This window comes from Aspergillus bombycis (genome assembly GCF_001792695.1).
Source record: "Aspergillus bombycis strain NRRL26010 chromosome Unknown contig00002, whole genome shotgun sequence".
NCBI lineage: Eukaryota > Fungi > Ascomycota > Eurotiomycetes > Eurotiales > Aspergillaceae > Aspergillus > Aspergillus bombycis.
In genome coordinates this window covers 646,094-664,239 of record NW_019170004.1, presented here as the reverse complement: position 1 = coordinate 664,239, position 18,146 = coordinate 646,094, and the positions used below count along the sequence as shown (strand labels likewise).

At 48.9% G+C, this 18,146-nt stretch overlaps 5 protein-coding genes across 5 annotated transcripts; 3 read left to right on the top strand and 2 right to left on the bottom strand.

Moving 5' to 3' along the window:
- Positions 1 to 631: 631 nt before the first annotated feature.
- On the top strand, positions 632 to 1,746 carry ABOM_000643 (ankyrin repeat-containing protein; the record flags this gene model as incomplete). The annotated part of the gene is made up of 3 exons (XM_022527773.1): positions 632 to 983; positions 1,062 to 1,154; positions 1,475 to 1,746. The coding sequence occupies 3 exons, from the start codon at positions 632 to 634 to the stop codon at positions 1,744 to 1,746; spliced, it is 717 nt and encodes a 238-aa protein (XP_022394342.1).
- A 630-nt stretch (positions 1,747 to 2,376) lies between these two features.
- Positions 2,377 to 3,427, top strand: ABOM_000642 (coiled-coil-helix-coiled-coil-helix domain-containing protein; the record flags this gene model as incomplete). The annotated part of the gene is made up of 3 exons (XM_022527772.1): positions 2,377 to 2,572; positions 2,686 to 3,043; positions 3,133 to 3,427. The coding sequence occupies 3 exons, from the start codon at positions 2,377 to 2,379 to the stop codon at positions 3,425 to 3,427; spliced, it is 849 nt and encodes a 282-aa protein (XP_022394635.1).
- Positions 3,428 to 4,476: 1,049 nt separating this feature from the next.
- Positions 4,477 to 8,269, bottom strand: ABOM_000641 (regulator of nonsense transcripts 2; the record flags this gene model as incomplete). Its single annotated transcript, XM_022527771.1, has 8 exons — positions 4,477 to 4,580; positions 4,633 to 4,774; positions 4,828 to 5,154; positions 5,215 to 5,493; positions 5,550 to 5,707; positions 5,758 to 6,049; positions 6,120 to 7,287; positions 7,350 to 8,269. 8 exons carry the CDS (start codon positions 8,267 to 8,269, stop codon positions 4,477 to 4,479), a joined length of 3,390 nt encoding a protein of 1,129 aa, XP_022394341.1.
- Positions 8,270 to 10,931: 2,662 nt separating this feature from the next.
- Positions 10,932 to 12,053, top strand: ABOM_000640 (uncharacterized protein; the record flags this gene model as incomplete). Its single annotated transcript, XM_022527770.1, has 4 exons — positions 10,932 to 11,008; positions 11,085 to 11,244; positions 11,379 to 11,639; positions 11,727 to 12,053. The coding sequence occupies 4 exons, from the start codon at positions 10,932 to 10,934 to the stop codon at positions 12,051 to 12,053; spliced, it is 825 nt and encodes a 274-aa protein (XP_022394678.1).
- Positions 12,054 to 14,685: 2,632 nt separating this feature from the next.
- Positions 14,686 to 16,279, bottom strand: fhdA (putative transcription factor Tos4; the record flags this gene model as incomplete). Its single annotated transcript, XM_022527769.1, has 2 exons — positions 14,686 to 14,712; positions 14,765 to 16,279. The coding sequence occupies 2 exons, from the start codon at positions 16,277 to 16,279 to the stop codon at positions 14,686 to 14,688; spliced, it is 1,542 nt and encodes a 513-aa protein (XP_022394551.1).
- Between the last annotated feature and the right edge of the window lie 1,867 nt (positions 16,280 to 18,146).

Here is an 18,146-nt window from a genome sequence, read left to right as displayed (position 1 = left end):
AACCCAGCTGGAGACTACTGTACTTTCCATTCCTCAGTCTTCTCTTCTAGAATCGCGTGCTCATAGCACTATTCGCTCGATCTACCTACATCCCCATAGTTCGATGGAACCATATCCCATGACCACTCTCGCGCGTATTCCACGAGAACTTCTCTATTGTATAATAGAGTATCTTGACCCTCTGCATCTAATATCATTAATAGTTGACTATCCTAATATTGCAGGCCAGTTGACATATAAACACTTATCTGTGACTGGAGGAATGGTTTTAGACTTACTCGCTCATTCAAAGATCGGACCCGACCCGGCGCTCAGGGACACGACAGTAGAACGTCTCATACAGAACAGTACCACCCCCATCAATAGTTGTGGTAGAGAAGGTCGCACTCCGTTGTGAATAGCCGCGAATCGGGGATACGGAAAGGTGGTGAAACTACTTCTAGGGCGAAAAGACTGGTGACCAGATATGCCGAACATATAACAGGCAACCCCACTTGGACAAGTTGTTGTTACTGGAAATGAAGCCATGATAAAACAACTGTTGGCACATGGTGGCATCGACCCCATTTGCCAATATAGCCATGGCAGGAAGAAGCCAGTACTATTGTATCCGCTTTCAATGGCAGCCACGATGGGGCGTGCAACTATTCTAAAGCTGCTGATAGAGCACAGTCCGAAAGAGCAATTGGAGCCTGCCGCTGCCCGGGCTTTCAAATGTGCCGCATGCAACGGGCGTAAGGATGTTATGGAAATTCTAATTAACGGGGTTGAGAATGTTAATTTTCAAATCGAAAACGGACAGAGCGTGTTATTGTCCACATCCCCTAAAGGCTACAGGGGTATTGCAAAACAGCTGTTGACCAAGGATGGTATTGATGCAGGCTGGGAAGACGATGATGGTCGAACCATGCTGAATATTACCGTGGATCGAGAAGATCCTCATAACCCGAGAGGATGTGAGGTTGTATTCGAGAGTTGCAACGGTTAGAGAGACCTGGCCTGGTGTGCTAGAATGTATCGAATCGCACCGGTAAGGTCATATGAACAATTAATGAGGGTAGGAGAAAGACGGGAAAGCTTGAGTGAATTGCCTAAGATCAACCTAGTGGGAGGACCTCGGAAGCTCCCAGAATCTCGGTGGCGTAGTCAGACAGGTATGTCCTTCCTTGTCTGTTAACTACTGTATAACCCCTTCTGCGGCCTTCGGACCTTGAATCACCCATTTACTCTTCTCACGCTCCACCGCTTCAATATCACCTACATGCAAGCCACGCCTCTGGACTGACTTGTCACGTACTTCCCACACACCTCTCCTCACATTTTTGCTGTTCTTCAATGTGTACTTTCGAGCGAGTTCCGGTTGAGATTCTCCTCCTCTTGATGGAATACCTCCCGCCAAAAGACCAATTGTCATACTTACAGGTCTTTCCTAATATCATCAAACTACTAACGCCTCGACATGTTGCTAATACAGACGAAGATGAACAGACAATGCTTCACCTGCTCGCTTGGGAATCGAGCGAGCTGCTCACAAGACTCGTCCTACAGAACGCGTGCTTGCCACTGGAGCAAGAGGACCGGTACGGCTACACACCACTAGTGAGCGCAGCAGAGAGTGGGCATGGGCTCATGGTTAAATTGCTACTGGCAAGGGCTGTCAAGCCAAGTCTGCCCAATTGTCTTGCAGCTTTGCTTACAGCTGTTATGTCAGAACATCCGCCCATCGTCGAACTATTACTAGGTTGACATGAAACCAGTGGTGGATGTTTGATCTAGCACGGAGAGCAAGGGAAGCATACGAATATTTGGAGCAACGCCACCATTTCTCCAAGGCATTCATTCAGTTGCATAGATCTGAGGCCGATACCGTGGATCTGAGACAAATAATGACATTGTTTGCTATGGTGTATCATATTCATGCTTCGTAGATTTGGAAAAAAGTAACAATCGCGTCTGATGATGGACACTCTAAAGTCGCCGACTTAAATCGTGTTTCAATTCTATGTAGTTACAATAATCAAGATATCCTTATATTGGCCCCGTACTCAGCCCGAATAATTTTAATTCATGGGTATCGCGGAGAGGCACAGGGATGGACATATCCATTAATCTTGAATTTTTGATAGCAAACTTCACCATCGACATCAGCCTAAATATGATTGGCCCGCTGCAACCCGTGACCGACCAACCCCAATGTAGCAGGTTTTCGCCTGAGGCCACCAACATCGCGAACTCCTCCACATCGACTTTCTCCGCCGGTTCTGGCCGGTCTGTTCTAGTCGCCTTCGCATTTCCCTTTCATGTTGTTGTTGTGACTTCCAACCCCGGTCCTACCTCTCTTACCTCCACTCCTCTCTTACACTCTTTTCTCCCGCCATGTTCCGTCCCGCCTCTAGAGCCCTCCTCCGCGCGCCGGCCGTCGCCCGTGGCCCGGCAAGCAGACGATTGATAAGCACCGCTCCCGCCGAGTCCAAATCGAGGAGCTGGAAGAACACCGCTGTACGACTGGGATTGGCCGCCGGCGCGATCTACTACTATAACACGAGCAATGTGTTCGCGGAGAACCCATCCTGTACGTCGAACCTACTGGAAAATTTCCCCGGAGCTAAAACTGCCTCCTCCGAGTTCCTATACACAACAATTTTTTCTCAATTAATCAGCATCGCAACTAACAACAACCCCCAGTCTCCCTCAACTCCCAGCTTAAGAAAACCTCCGCCGAAGAACCCCTTCCCACCCTCGACTCCATCAAGCCCCGGATCCGCGAAGAACGGGAATCCGCTGCCCCCAAGCCCCATGCCGAACAAGCCCCAGCACAAGAGCTCTCTCTCGGCGAGGGCGCCTTGAAGTCGCCCCAGGAGCTCGAAGAGGAGGCCGGCCAGGAAGCTGCCTTCAACCCCGAGACGGGCGAGATCAACTGGGACTGTCCCTGCCTGGGTGGAATGGCTCATGGCCCTTGCGGAGAGGAGTTCAAGGCTGCGTTCAGCTGCTTCGTGTACTCTGAGGAGGAGCCTAAGGGCATGGACTGCATTGAGAAGTTTAAGTGCGTTTGAACCTGGTCCTGGTTCCTATTTTGGTGTAATCTTTTTCCATTGAGAGGTATTGTGGAGCTAACGTTGGATATTATCACAGGGGCATGCAAGATTGTTTCCGCCAGTATCCCGAGGTCTACGGCGCTGAGCTTGAGGACGATGAGGAGGGTGCTCCTGCTCCCGCTCCCGAGGGCGAGGCCCAGAACGCTGCGCCCCTAGCCACCGAGGTTGATGCGGCTTCGCATCCCGAGGAGAAGCATGCCCGCGCGAAGGAGACTACCGCCCAGGTGAAGTCAGAGCTCTCCGAGAAGGGCGAGCTCCCTGAGAGTGACGACTTGCTTCCCAAGGCTTCGCACGACTCGGAAAACAAGAACGAGACCCAGTCCGAGAAATAAAGCAATTCGCAACTCACATGTGTGTGTTGAAAACGCGTGACATGGACCAACGGAACAGAGTCGGATCTTTTGGATTATCTCGGTGGATAAAATTTTGAATGTTTTATGAGGCTAGATCTGAACTGCTCTGGGTCCCGGAGGAATAATTTGGGATTGGTTGGGGCTGTGTGTATTCTTTTGTACTATATACCCTTCCACCCTTCCCAGTTTGTTTCTCTGTCGTGTCTACCTATAAAGCTATCTCACGTCATCTCTCTTCTATTGTTCTTCCCTATGTTGTCTTCCTTTTTCTTTTTGCGTGTGAAGTCTCAGCATCCATTCCCACTTTTGCCTTGTGTTTTTCCCCCTTCACCATGTAACTTATTGTACTTGTACGCTGTGGCCTTTCGGAAAGAGTCCTGATAGAAATAGAGTCTGCTTTCTACTCCGCAGTATGCTTGGTTACACTGTTTGTTGAGCGTCTCGGCTGTGATGAAGTTTACAGGATAGTTGCAGTTCACGTGGTACGGATCTTAGGGTTAGAAGAAACAACATGGCATTATCATCATTAGCAATTTTCCATGCAAATTGTTGGATCTCTGTGGCAATTTTAAATCGATCCATATAATGTTCAGCGAAGGTTCAGTCACTTATCCACATTGCTGAGCTCATGCAGCGTCGCAACAGGGAAGTCGTGCAGATGATCATAACACGTCTCGTCACTGTCCCATGGTGTTGTTCTTTCTGTTGTCCGAGGGCTGTATAACAGTGAGTTGAATCCTGCATCATTTCTTCCCGGGCAAGTGTTCAGAGCAAGTGCAAGACTGGGTTGACATGCACGAGACATATTTAGGCCCATAAGAATAAACTTGTATTCTTGTTGATATGGGTTCCAGATGAGCTTCGACGCTGTGTCTTTCACCAGACATGAAAACGCGGTGACTTGTCTGGAGGTCCTGCGGGAGGTCTGCGGCTGGTGCAAAAAAAAAAGCGCATCAAGGTACCTGGTACTGATGAGGTCGGTGGCTCGGTACCCTATTGTATGGTGGATTAGAATCCCTTTGGCTAGTTTACCAGTTCACGTCGCTCAGCTGCAACTTGCGAGAACGGAATGCCGTCCGGTTGCCACCAGACCTATCAGCTCTGGCGTCGCGAGGGGACCGTTTCTCGAGTGCTAGGTGTAGGTTAGCAATGATCAGCGGTTATACATTACAAGGTTGTCTCACCCTCGGCAGTTTCGGCCTCATTGGACATCTCGTAATTAAGCACCAGGTTCTTGATCCGTTGTTGTTCTTCTCGATCAGCTTGCTGCTGACTTCTCATGGCAACTGCAAAACTGGAATCGGAGGGCAGGTCGATGGTACGAGTCTAGTCTCAGTCAGCAGACGGTTCTTTAGGTATACGAACAAGAATAGGCAGACCTGTTGCTTGTTTCCTTTTTTCGTCATCAAGGAGAAAGCCATCGTACTGGGCTGCGGCTGCGGCTCTGGCTGCGGCTGCGGCTGGCTAGGCTCGGGAGCACTTTCACCTGCTGCATCCCGAGGGGCTCGTTTCATGGGAAGAGGTATGTCAAACACACCCTTACGCTCGAACTTTCTGGAATCCATGCTCTCCGCCATCATCTTTTCAAACTCACGATCGAACTCGGCTTCGGCTTCAGGGTCTCGTTCCTCCTCTTGACGTGTAACGAAGATTTGTTCGTCTTCAGAGTCACTATCACCATTTTGCTCGGCATTGGGGCCGGATGCCTACGAGACATTTGTCAGCACAACTCATCTGAGTTTATACGCAACGTAACTAAAACTCACTTCAGCTTCGTCGCTAGACTCTCCGTCCTCGTCCACCTCAGGCATAACATCATCTTCGAGGCCGTCATCAGATGAGCTACTTTCTGCATCGTCGTCATCTGGCTCTGCAGGCCTCTCGGCGTCTTGTGTTTTGTAGTTCTGAGCTACAGCCTCGCCGAAGATACGGGTGGCCTCTTCCAGGTCGGTGACTAACTTCCACTGAGGACGAGTCATAGAGAATGTATCTTGGACAAGAAAATCAATATCCATGGGTAGTGGATCTTTTGTCGTCATGTAGTACTACATGGTCAATTAATAACATATCCAATGGAGTAGCGCTTGGGAACGGTTATTACCTGGAAGAACGTCAAGAAGAAGTCCAACTTCTTTTTGGCAGAGCCACGGTCAAAGCAGTGACCACAGGTATCCAAGAGAGTGCAAACCAGGCGAACTCGGAAAAAGTCATCTGGCAAATCTAATGGGTTCAGCTTCCCCGGGACCGGTGTACCGCCCTCTGTATCATCATTAGTATTGGGATACTACTTGGTGCTCGGTTTGGCTTACCATGGCCAAATGTAACAATCCTGTACAAGGTATCAAAAATAACAGGAGAGTCGATCATTTTGTAGTTGTATAACTCTCCGAGGTACTTGACTTCGGCGACACGCTTCTGGTTGAACTTAAAGTCGTTCTGCTCAAGGCCCAATGTGATTTGCTCGAGGACATTGTCGACGATACCAATAACAAAATCCTGGTGATATCTGTACAGAGCGCTGACCAGGATTGCTAGAAGGTGGATATTGCCATATTTCACCTTCACCGGCTTGCTGAACACGCGCTCTATGATATCAACAACCTAGCAGCGGTATTAGTAACTTTTACTTAAAAAAATAAAAAGCTCCAACTCCAACGGAGGAATTTCCTACTTCTTGTTCTTCCCAATGTAGCTTCCGGATTGACTTCAATATCCTGGTATAATTGCGCTTGTTCATATCCAAATAGATAAGCCTCCGGATGTAAGACTCCATAGGAGTACGCTCTTTCTGCTGAATGGCAGGCCGCGGTGGAGGATCAACGTAGTAAACCGCATTCTCAATGATCATTCGTTCTTGCTGACCCAGGTGCTGAACAGTTTTCTTTCTCCCAAGAGTTTCCAAAAATGAGGCCATTCGAGGGGAAGTCTCGGGGTTGCGAAGCAGGTACCGTCCACAGTTTTCTAAGAGATAACCAATGATTTCGATATTCATGCGTGAGAAGTCGTCAAGTGAGACTTTGAAACAGTGGAAAATAATATGCTCCGGGACCGCTCCGAACTTGGTCAACTCTGCGAGATAGCGCACATTGCTCATACGAACCTGCCCGAGAAACTCTTTGGACTTGCGGCGTTGAAGACTCCGGAACTCTTCATCCAGGTAAGTAATCAATCCCTGCGGTATGTCTGGTAAATACTGCCCAAGAGTGGCGACCAGGCGCGAGTACAAGGGTAAAAGATCAATGCGTCCCTTCGGCACATCCGACACAGCCTTAATGAGCCTGTTTCTGGATGCTTTGGAGTTGAGAAAGCAGAAGTCTAGAGCCAACTGATCAACGTGGTCCTTCGTCTGTAGTTCGGGCAGTTTAGCCAACAGCGCATCGACTTGGGCTCCAACAGTTTTGCTTGCAATGGCCATGGACTGATCGTCTGCATCCGCAGTAGCCCTGTCTTCTGATTGCTGGGCTGGGGCTGGTTCAGATTTCTCCGAATCCTCACCATCTTTCTTTTTCCCTGCTTCATCGGAGTCTGTCTTCTTCTTCTTACCGTCCTCCAGGAGAACGGCTGGAACCTTGCCTTTGAGGTCAACCAGGTTCTCATAAAAGCGCCTCTCTTCTTCGTCTTCCCAGATACCGGCACCTTCACCCTGGCCGCGTAGGTACTCGGACGTTTTCACAAGCCCAATTCCTCCACTTGACGCAGGGTCGGCAGATTCTTGCTCAGCTAAGGCGGGCATTTCCACGCCTAATGCCTCACACAAGACCTGCGTGTTAGCAACCAACTTTTCCAAAGATTTGCTTTGTTTCTCAAAGTTGGCCTGGCGGTCCTCAAAGATTTCACCACTCTTGACATAAGCCTCGGCGTTACGGCGACTCTGGGCTGCCAGTGCTCTTTGATCACGAACACATGCGCCTTGACGTCTTCCAGGTACCGATTCAGGATGCTCTTGAAGCGAGCCTGTGTCTTCTCTGGGGTGAGAGGAGGGTCATTTTCAGCTACCGTCACATCTCCCGCACCCTCCTCACCATTTGTGGCCTCTGCTGGGGTCGTCGCTCCATCAGTCTCTACAGTTTTCCTTCCTTCATCGACAGTCTTCGCTCCGAGAATATCCCAACTGAAGCTCTTGACAAACAAAACAGCGAGTGGCAGATTGGTGTGGTCACGGTCATGGCCCAAGAGGTCCTTCAACACTTCCAGGGGGAACGGCTCTGCTTCCTTATCATTGTCTCGAACGGCCGACGGTGCCTTGACTTTGACTGGGTTTTCCGACGCCTTTCCACCTATCCCAACAACACCCTCTTTGCCCTTGGCGCCTAAATCCTCCGGTCGTTCGATATCATCCAGCGTCCTGAGTACACCAACCAACCAAAGTTCTGTAACCACTCTCAGCAAAACTCGATGTCGTGATAGCCGTTCCTTTTCTTCGCGTTCGCGCACCTCCGGGCTGAGCGCTTTCAACTGTCCCTTGTCCGGTGTGCTAAGTCCTCGACCCAGTAGCCATCCAATTTGTCTCGTGAACTCGGCCGGTCCGAACCTTTGATGCAGTGCGCTCGTGATTTCCACGCCTGTGGCGATTTCCCCAGGCGATTTCAGTTTACATAGTCCTTCATAGCAAGCGGATATAATTTCCGAGAGATATTTGTGGAGCGACAGGGTGCGGATATCGGCCAGGAAGGTCTGCTGGGCGGAAGCATTAACTCCGGTGCGTAGACGCTTAATGAAAGCGGTGTTTTTCTTCAACGCTGAATCAAGGGATCGGCCAACTGGGAAGATATCTGTTTGATGAGGTTGGGCGGTTAGCTTGGAACCTGTTGTGCGGGACATTGTAATGGGACGTCATTACCACTCTCACCAGCCCAAGCTCTCTCATTGAGATCGCGAAGCTCCCCTAGAACAAAAACCTGGGTTAGAAACAAAACATGCACCTGGCAGATGAGAGTTGAAGACGGGATGCGGGGTACACACGCTTCCTTTGACGATCCATCTCTTACTGCCGTTTGTTGTCCGCACAGTAATCCCGCAGTGTCGATTAACTGTCGTGGGGTCCTTTCAAAGAGTCGGAAAGGAAAGCGCATAAGTGACTTGAACGCCACATTGGTGAAGCACGTTGGAACCGGGTGCTGCGCAACGTCTTGAGCTTTCTGTCACCGTGCTCCAGGGCTGAGGTGCTTTTGAGAAAAGCTGTGTCGGAGACGCTGCGGCGGCGAAAGTGGGAGCCGAAGGCGGTCCTGTTGCTAGTTTCCTGACCAATCCACACCTGGGGGGGTTTCCGCGCGGGTCTAGAAGAACTACTAGTTGGACTACTACTAGTATGTCCTGCCTTTTTGCTATCTCAATACTATACACCCGTCTGATCTGTGTTAGTGCCATAATGAATTCTCCTCACCCTCTCCTTTGTCCACTAGGTAGCATTGTTACTCCGACCTGCATGACTAAGGCTCTAAAATATACAACTAACTAGAGATCCCTCTCCGAATTGAGGTCTTGGTGAACCTATTCCCATTAATCAATTTGCTAGGGATACATTAATAAACACTAGACATGAGGGGGAAAGAGGCATTGGTTCGAGGAGAACACGCGAACAAAATCCCAAACAGCCCGCTGTCAGTTGGATCCTATCCACCTAATCAGAAACCCATATCAAGTTAGACAGGCTTCATGACCTGGCCCATTACACCTTCAATCATCAATTATTCCGTCATTCATTCATTCATTAAACTTCATGTGACGATTCGGTGAAGCCAGTCTCCTTCCCTTCCTCCACTCCCAGCAACCAAGCCTGAAGCTCATGCTTCCTGTCCTCTTCATTCCAGCTCTGACGTCGACCAATCATTGGTTTCCATCCCTCGCTCGAATTCCGACTATCTCGATCGACATCGGAAGCTCTCGACAGTGCTTCCTGGTCGTTTGTATAAGGTTTGCTGGTAGTTGATTCCCCAGGAAGCAGGATGGTTCGGTGAGTTTGGGGGATTTCTCCTGTCTGGCTTGCAGATGACATCTTTGGGAACTACTAGTAGTAAAGTAGAACCTGGTCAGGTCAATGGTTGCACGTTGATAGGGAAAGTATGGCGAATGGTAGCTGTAATCTTCAGAGACTTTGCTTTGAGGGAACCGATCACTTTTTCTGGAGCTAAGCTGCAACCCTTCAGTAAAGGCAAATATATCAAAGCGTAAAGCCCACGTTACGGGTCTGTGAGGATACTAGTTAGAGGGCTCTCGTCACTGCGTAACAGTGACATGCCATGTCATACGTTGTGGCGAACCTGGAGATTTATTGGCACTCAAACCAACGGAATCGAAATAATATATCGGGTGAGATGATATGTCAACTGTCCGTGGCCTTTCGAAACCCCATGTATTATTGTTGAGAAGATTAGTCGCAAAATCACCATGAAGTCATGCTTTCTTCCCGTCGGTCGAGACAGTGTCACCTGCCGCTATACCCGAATCAGTAACTATAAGGGCGTACCTCAGATTCAGATCGCCACTCCACCCAAATCCACTCCAGTCATCTTTTGCAGAATGGCTCATCGTATAGGGTTCTGACTTCATGAAACCCGAGTGGACACCATTCAAGCCAAGTACTGACTCCACGGCCCAAGCTTCTGCGAACATGATCAAAGGATGTATGCCATGGCAAAAGTCCGGAGCCGAATATCGACAACATACCATGGCCCAGATGTCAATGTGTTCCGCTGGTGTCAACAGGAAGTCACTGCTGAGAATCTCCCGCAAACTGCTTTCCTTGCACCAGATATGTATGGTGGCATTCGCGTAAACCTGGACACATAGTTTTGACCCAAACATCCGGGATTCTCTGTTCCAGCACGCCGGGCACAAAGTCATATCCAGTCCCCTCTACTCTGTATTCACTTTTCTTTTCATTGATTGCTCCGACTGGGTCCACGCCAACGACAAACATATCTTGGCTCTGCTAGATGATTCAGTTGCACCAAAGGCGTAGCACCAATATGGTCCGCAACACTCACTCAAAAGCTGACCGAGATATGGAGATGCCGTCGTCTTATACTTCACGTGGGTAGAGACACAGTTGTAGATCCTAGAGAGAGCTATATATTAGATAACGGTATCAGTTCAAATATCCTCAATGTAATATCGACCTAGTCAATTCCATTGATAAGCACTCTGTTAATACGCAAAGATATCTGAACAACTCGCAAAAACGCTTGAGACTTCCTAATCGAATGATTTAGTCATAGTCAACGACGGAGTCCCCACTTCCCATGCCCAACATGGAACTCATAAAGGCACACAACGCATGAACGAGAAACTTCCAGCCAGGTACTCTACAGACCTTTTTCCATATTGGTATTCGTTATCAATTCCCTATTCTAGACTCTACCTGGTACATCCTCGCCGGGATATAAACCTAAGAAAGGGAAAGCCGATATCACAATTTTCCACTAAACTTCTTCCATCCCAACCAGCCCAAACCAAACACTAAAATAAAGAGAAAGAGAACACAATGGCGGCATCTAAAGAAAAAGAAACCCTCCAAAACGCCGCAGGCCAACTCCGCCTCATCAAGCACTTCAAGACTCAGTGTGTCTCTATCCTCTCTCCCCCTCTTGCTCTCATGATACTCCAATGAACGAACACCCACTGATACTTCTACCAGTTCACCAGACAATCAAACAGCAGGATGGTCCAATCTCTGGGACACAAATAGCAGCGACCTCTGGGATAGAGGCATGCCCTCGCCTGCATTAATCGATTTCATAGAGGAGAGATTTAACCCGCTTACGGGGGACGGGAGGAGGAAAAAGGCACTTATTCCAGTACGTCTTTCTCCCCTTTCTGTCTCCTTCCTTCTTCTTTTATAGTCCCTGCATCTTTCTATAAGGAAATACATAGCCAGATACTAGTCACAGTTACTAGTAACCCCGCAACAAGAAACTAACAAAACCCCCAGGGCTGCGGAAAAGGCTACGACATAGTTATGCTCGCGCTCCACGGCTTCGAGGTCTTCGGACTCGAAGTCTCAGAAACAGGTGCTTCCGTCGCGCGGGAGTATGCACGAAATGAATTACATAGTCCGCAGGACTACAACTTTGGCTCCCATTATAAAGTCGATCCTGGAGTAGGGAAGGGCGAGGTGGCCGTTCTCCAGGGTGACTTTTTCAAAAGGGACTGGGAGGGCGGGATGCAGTTTGATCTGATATATGATTATACGGTTCGTTTTACTCTTCTTTCCTCTTTGTTCGGCTTGGATGGGTTGATAGGTTGGTTGGTAAGTGAGTGGTACTAATGCGTATTCTAGTTCCTCTGTGCGCTTCATCCGAATATGCGTCGTCAGTGGGCTGGGAGAATGGCTGATTTGCTTGCGCCGAGTGGGTGGCTTGTTTGTCTTGAGTTTCCGTTGTTTAAGGATCCGAAGATGCTTGGTCCGCCTTGGGGATTGAAGGGGGTGCATTGGGATTTGTTAGCGGAGGGTGGGGATGGGATTGTTGGTGGAGATGTTGGTGAGGGTGCAAAAGGGGAGGGTAAGGGGCAATTTGAACGGTTGTTGTATCTAAAGCCGGAGAGGTCGTATGCAAATGGGAAGGGGACAGATATGTTGAGTGTATATGTCAAGAAATCTACATAGTGTTCTTTGCTATGATTCACCATGGCGTATTTCAAACGGAGAGATCGATTTTTGATATCCATCAATTGCCCCTTTACCTAGACCTTGGGGTAAAGCTGCTCAACACCATATCTTAGAACCCTCTCTAACCCTCCTCCCATCATTATCACACACCCCCTCGTCAACCCCATACTCCAGAAGTATTTCCACACAATCCGCATGTTCTTTTCTCACGGCATAATGCAACGCTGTCCACCCATGGAATCCCCGTCTATTGATGTCTGCACCGGCTTCAAGTAAAAGTCTGAGAATATCTACATATCCATACCGAGTAGCCAGGTCCACCGGAGTCCATATATACCGATCTGATACGTCGAGTGTTGCTCCCGCTCGTAGTAACTGTCGGACACCGTCGAGGTTATTGTGACGCACTGCGGCATGGAGAGCCACTTCGCCGGAGTATTTCTGTTGGTCGACTGGTGCTCCGGCGCATAAGAGCCTGGGGAGTAGTGCCTTGGTGGGACAGCTTGTTGATACAGCTCCATAGAGATAGTGTCGGGTTTTACGACGGATCTCGTAGACAAGGTGTCTATCTATATAAGGTATCAAGAAAGTGGAGAGTCGGAGATTGAGGAGATCATTCTTGGTGCATAACTTAGTTTTCACAGTTAGATGTCTGTGCATTTGTCATGGTTCCGTTTGGTTGTGGCGATTAATTAACTGACCTGGACTAGGTGGTGCAGGATATCAACGGGTATATCATCTAGAGATACCATCTTTAGTGGTGATAGACCGTACGTCTTAGTTCTTGCTGTCTTCTGGGTGTTATTTTGAGAAGCTTGTTATTTTGGGCAGCAAGTATGGATAAGACAAACTCTCGAAGATACGGAGTTCAAGTTACTGAAGCAAGCCTTGACCTTGGGCTACTAGATACTTCTGGTAAATGAACAGATTGGTCCCCAGGTTTGGTTTGTCAGCTGTATTGCGGTGTAGATGTCCATTGCGCCCTAATCATTACCCGTTTGGGACATTGATAGAGGCAATTCTGCTCCCCATGAGCCCTTGCATGATCATTTCAAGTACCGTCTTTGGATAAATAGTAAAAGTTCTAATCAGCCACATTTATACACTCACATAGACATGGTTATCAACACCGTTCAATATCAATCAGCATCACTAAACTGGACGGCTTTGAGACTGGCGCTGTTCGATCCGGCAGACTCCGGCTTGCCTATCACGGAAGCCCTAATAGAACCAGTCAATATACTCTCTCCACCTCCCATCCTATAACACATGTCTAATATAAACGACGGAAGTCTCCCTAGTCACAGCCTCCGCCTAAAAGCACATCACAAACCCCCACAGCCTCCTACTCACTCTCCACCATCCCTAATCACTAGAGCTCCGAGAAAGCAATCGTCGGCTGATCACACATTCCTATCACCTTATATCCAAAAGCCGCTGATGTGTGGTGCAGATATCTGCCTACATGCTGTCAAGAGGCATATCAATATACATGGTGTCCTTCCCTGGTTTACTTGAACTAAGTGATGGGTGCGATATCGATTAATAATCCGGATGTATACAAGACCTTGTCATTCGGTCAGAACACAGTGGGTACTGCCCCCAGTCCCTTTGATTGTTGGCTTGCGCACCGCGGCGGGAAAACCGTGCATCTGCGGGCTCGCGCTGGGTCTCGCAATACCAGTGCCCAGGCCAAGCCCCTTGACGGTCTGCTAATTATTCAGGTAGCTTTAGTCTTCCGCAGCGCGGTGTTGCAGCTAAGTAACATCGCGTTGGTTTTGGTGGTGAAATGATCTAGTTCTGGACCCGTGGTGGAAGTGAAGCGGTGGGGAGGTTTTGTGAGATGTCAAGGTTGTTCACCGTTGCAAAGAGCTTGGGTGGCGCCCCGAGCTTGTGAGGTCCCTGCGACTATGCCACATAAGGCGATGTCTCGAGAAGTGCGCGTAGAGGGTGAGGCCTATGATGATTTGATTCGGTTTAGTGCAGGCATCGAGGGTGTGGAGTATCTGGAAGAGGATTTGCTGCGTGTCTTGCAAGTGGTGCCTGGACACATTAACAGAGGCAAGTAGGGATTTCAGAGTGCATATAAAAGTCTAAAATTAAAACGAACTAGATATTTTTGTGTCGATAAAGAAACTCTGTTAACATACATCATAACTGTGTCCAAAGTTGGTGGAATACAATACACCAGCATGTCACTGGCAGGATAAGAATCCAAATCAAGTCATACAGGCATGTGAATAGACGGCACCTCCACAAACAGAAAAAAAAAAGGTCATCACTGTTGATACAACAACTCCAGTAAAGACCAGAACTAACATGGTAGTCAGGATGATCAACCACGGAATGAGGGTGGACGTCCCATGGGGACAACAGCACATTGCCTCAGGCGCTCATCGTAAGCAGCGTAAGGCAAGGCGTGCAAAAGAAAAAAAAAATTCACCGTTCGTCGTACACCTTCATAGAACAAAAACCAGACAGGGTATGCCACGCCACGCTATGCGAGTCCAGAAGGAAAAAAAGAAGAGAAGGAAAGAGTCATTGCAACTATGTACTAAGAACAAGAACCATCCAGAGAGTTTTTGCGGCTCATTCTCGAGTGAAGGTAGCTTGCCTCCAGTCACTTGATTCATTTTGGTTTACGCCAGAAGTATTGCTGCTAAAGATTAGCCATGTATCAGCAAGTCCTTGTTATCATGCGCGCATACCTTGTGTTGCTTTCGGCAGCTCCGAAGACCTGGCTTCCTGAGATCATGCACCACAGCTTCTCGTCGCATCGTATCATCATCATAGTCAGGAATATAGTAGTATTCACTCTCGAGCGGTTTTCCTGCAGCATCCTTCCCTTCCCGAGCGACCTTTCCAATACACTTCGTGGTATCAATGATGGCCCGAATCTCATCCCGTGTAGGTCCTTCCCTTGAATGTGTATCCCGCCTCCAAAGGGAGGGTGGGAGGTTATTCAAAATTGTCGAGAAGGGCGTTGAAGAAAGGCGAGAGAAGGCCAGCTGATTGATAGCATGATTCTGCACTCTCTCAAAGCTCTCATCAAGTGGCTTGCTTAGTACAAGATCTACCCTCTCGGCCGTCTTAGATGGTTGTCTAGGAGAGTGAGTAGGGCGGAGTAGTTCAGCATGGAACTGGTTACGAGGACGCGAAGGGCACAGTGGTGATCCATCAGCAGTGAAGGAAGCCATGCGGGGCAAGATATTGTCTCCAAAGGGCCCAAAAGAATGAACGATGGGGTCATTCTCTTCATCGTGGTCCGACAAATCATCAGGCTTACTGAGATCACTCAAGTCACTTGATTGCGAGCTCTGCAAAAGGTCCCCTACACTGGAGGTAGGCTTAAGGCTCGCTTCAGACAGCAAAGTATCCCCTGAGCTTTTACGGCGGACGGGAGACGGTTCATCCTCATAAACAACCACGGCGTTTCTTGCACGTGTTGGAGTGTACAGTGGCGAGGATGGCGGAACGAGTGACTTGACTGCAGGAGAAGGCGAGACAGGGGAAGCCAAGCGCTGGCGTTCCACATTAGGACTGTCATGCAAGCTTCGACAAGACTGTCGGTTACGTCGTGGGGTAGCCTCTTCCCAGGTCTGCTCAGAATCGGTGGATGCGTAGTCCTTTCGTTCATTTCGCGGCCATTGGACCAAAACACGCGCGTCATGGACGTCAATCATGATATCTGCATCTTTGATATCAGACGTGAAAGTCTTTCCCTTGGCCAAGTCATACGTTTTCCCCTGGCAATGAAGCTTGATCCCGTTCCAACCCATGCACATTATCTCAACTCTATCACGATCGAAGGGATTAGGTGCAGGCTTATAGGTAGCCTTGACATGAACCCTCGAAATCATGCGGTTGGCAGCGAGTTGATGATGGCAAGATGCACTGGATCTGCCCATGAGAAGTGGCTCCCCAGTCTCCGGAAGCATCATGGTCGGTACAGTGGACAGAGGGGTGCGTTCGGAATTTGATGATGTCAAAGGTCGACGCGAAGCCATTCGAGGGGGTGAGGAGGACATGATATGGGTCGATGACGTCGGAACAGGAGTTGGATATGTTGATACAATCCCATGATCATCGCGAGCTACACGCTTCTGGGGTCGAGGAAGAGAAGGCGAAGAACTCAATGGCTCAAAGGCAGGTAACAAGGTCGCTGGACGCTTCACACCTGCCACAGAAGCAGTCGAACTGCTCCTTGGAGGAGAAGACTCCATGATGTGAGAGGCGTCTCCCAGATAGTTAGCAAGTTTTCGATGACCTTGAATAAGTCTAGGGCGGACAAAAATCAATTCGAGGTCGCGTCGAGGCCGTGTAGGGGCGGGCTATTTCTATAGCGGACGAGTCGAGAGACAAGAAAGGCAGGTCGAAAAAGAAGAGATGAAGGAGACGTGTGACTGTAAGAGATTGGACGTCAATTCTTCTCCCAGAACGAAGCCCAGGTGGTTGGGAGGCACAGAATTGGCCTACAAAAGAATGAAGAGCATTAAAGAAAAGGGTGAGTGTGTGGTGGAATGCCTACCGGAACGGAGCGTCTCTCGTCCAGCGCGGAAATGCACGCTTACAGCCCGAGACGCGTTCGATAGGCGCCGGCGAGGGTCTGCGAGCTCCACCACGGACGTCGCGCAGCCTCAGAGCCTGGCCATCTCGAACTCTGTTTTGCACTGCATCTCTATACGGGAATTTTCAGACCTGCAAATATAAAAATTGAACAGGAGATGATTCCAGCAAACACCTGATGGGCTATAACTCTCTCGCCCCGTCGTTTTCTAGATAGATGCCCGAGGCAGAAAGGCGCGTCCCCGCGTCTAGAGTCATGTGCTCCGCGTTCTTTTGGGTCCAATCCCGTGACTCGCGCCAGATCACGTGGGTGCGTACCCGCAAAGACCTGCAGTGACTTTGCCGAAAATAGCAAAGGCCATGTGCAGCTTGCAGGGTTTTCGCCCATCTCATTGGACGGCACGATGCACGGTGGTGGTGACAGGACCTCGGCCGGTGGAGTATGAGGCTACTACGATTGCAAAATACGTACGGAGTACAGAAGAATTTGAAGGAGGGGTTCCGCGGGATAAAAACTGGTTCAATCAATCACCTCTGGCATAATTGACAATGCTGCAAGCCTTGGACCTTTTCATGGGCATTCTTTTCCAGGATATTCCCTCACTGTAAAGCATTGACCCTACATACGCGTCCCGCCTGCAACCCTGAAGGGGAAAACTTATCTGAAGGTACTCGGTACTATCATTACTCGAAACATAGGTATGCATGCACGCGACTGACTCGGTCCGGATATCTCGACGCCCAGCCTTCGCGTTTCCATATTTCAATTCAAGCTAGAGGCACTCACCGACCGTCACAACAGTCCACTCAAATTATAGATAAAAGGCCAAAGATGTAAATCGAAAAGAACCAAATTAAAAGAGAAGAAGGTAAGGTAAGTTGGACTGCGGTGATCTACAGCAAAGTTTCTCAAATGTGTGGCCATCGTCGATTCGAGGAATCGAGACGGCGTACGGGGTACACCAAATACATTTGACCCGACTCCCTGCCATTGTGCATGGTTCTGTTCTCCCTACGTCTTTCTCACCGAATAGTACGGTAAACCCTAGCCAAAGGAGTAGAATTCAATTAGAGCAAGCGCAACCAATCCATGAAGGGCTTGCACGGTAGGAGACATTTCTTATGTTAATCTGGACCACGCGACTCCGTACAGCACCCAGATAGTCCGTCGTCTGGAATATTTAAAGATTTGTTACATACTCCGTAATTTCAGCCAGTCTACGCCACGAAAACTCCACGACTACATGACACCATTTTAATGAAAAAAATGTGAACCATTCTTGCGTAATAAGCATGTACAAAGATAAAAACCACAATGAGTTACTTGGCACTAGAGAAAGAAATATCTAACCACAATCGTCTCTACCAAGTGGTAAAGACGGTAAAGTGTGACGAGAATCAAAACTCCCTACGTCACGTAATGTAATATACTAAGATACACAGAAGAAAGCAAGCAACTGGACTTCAGATCATGAAGGCGAGCATGGCATGAAAGGAGCCGGCGATCTATTTACCCAGGCCAGT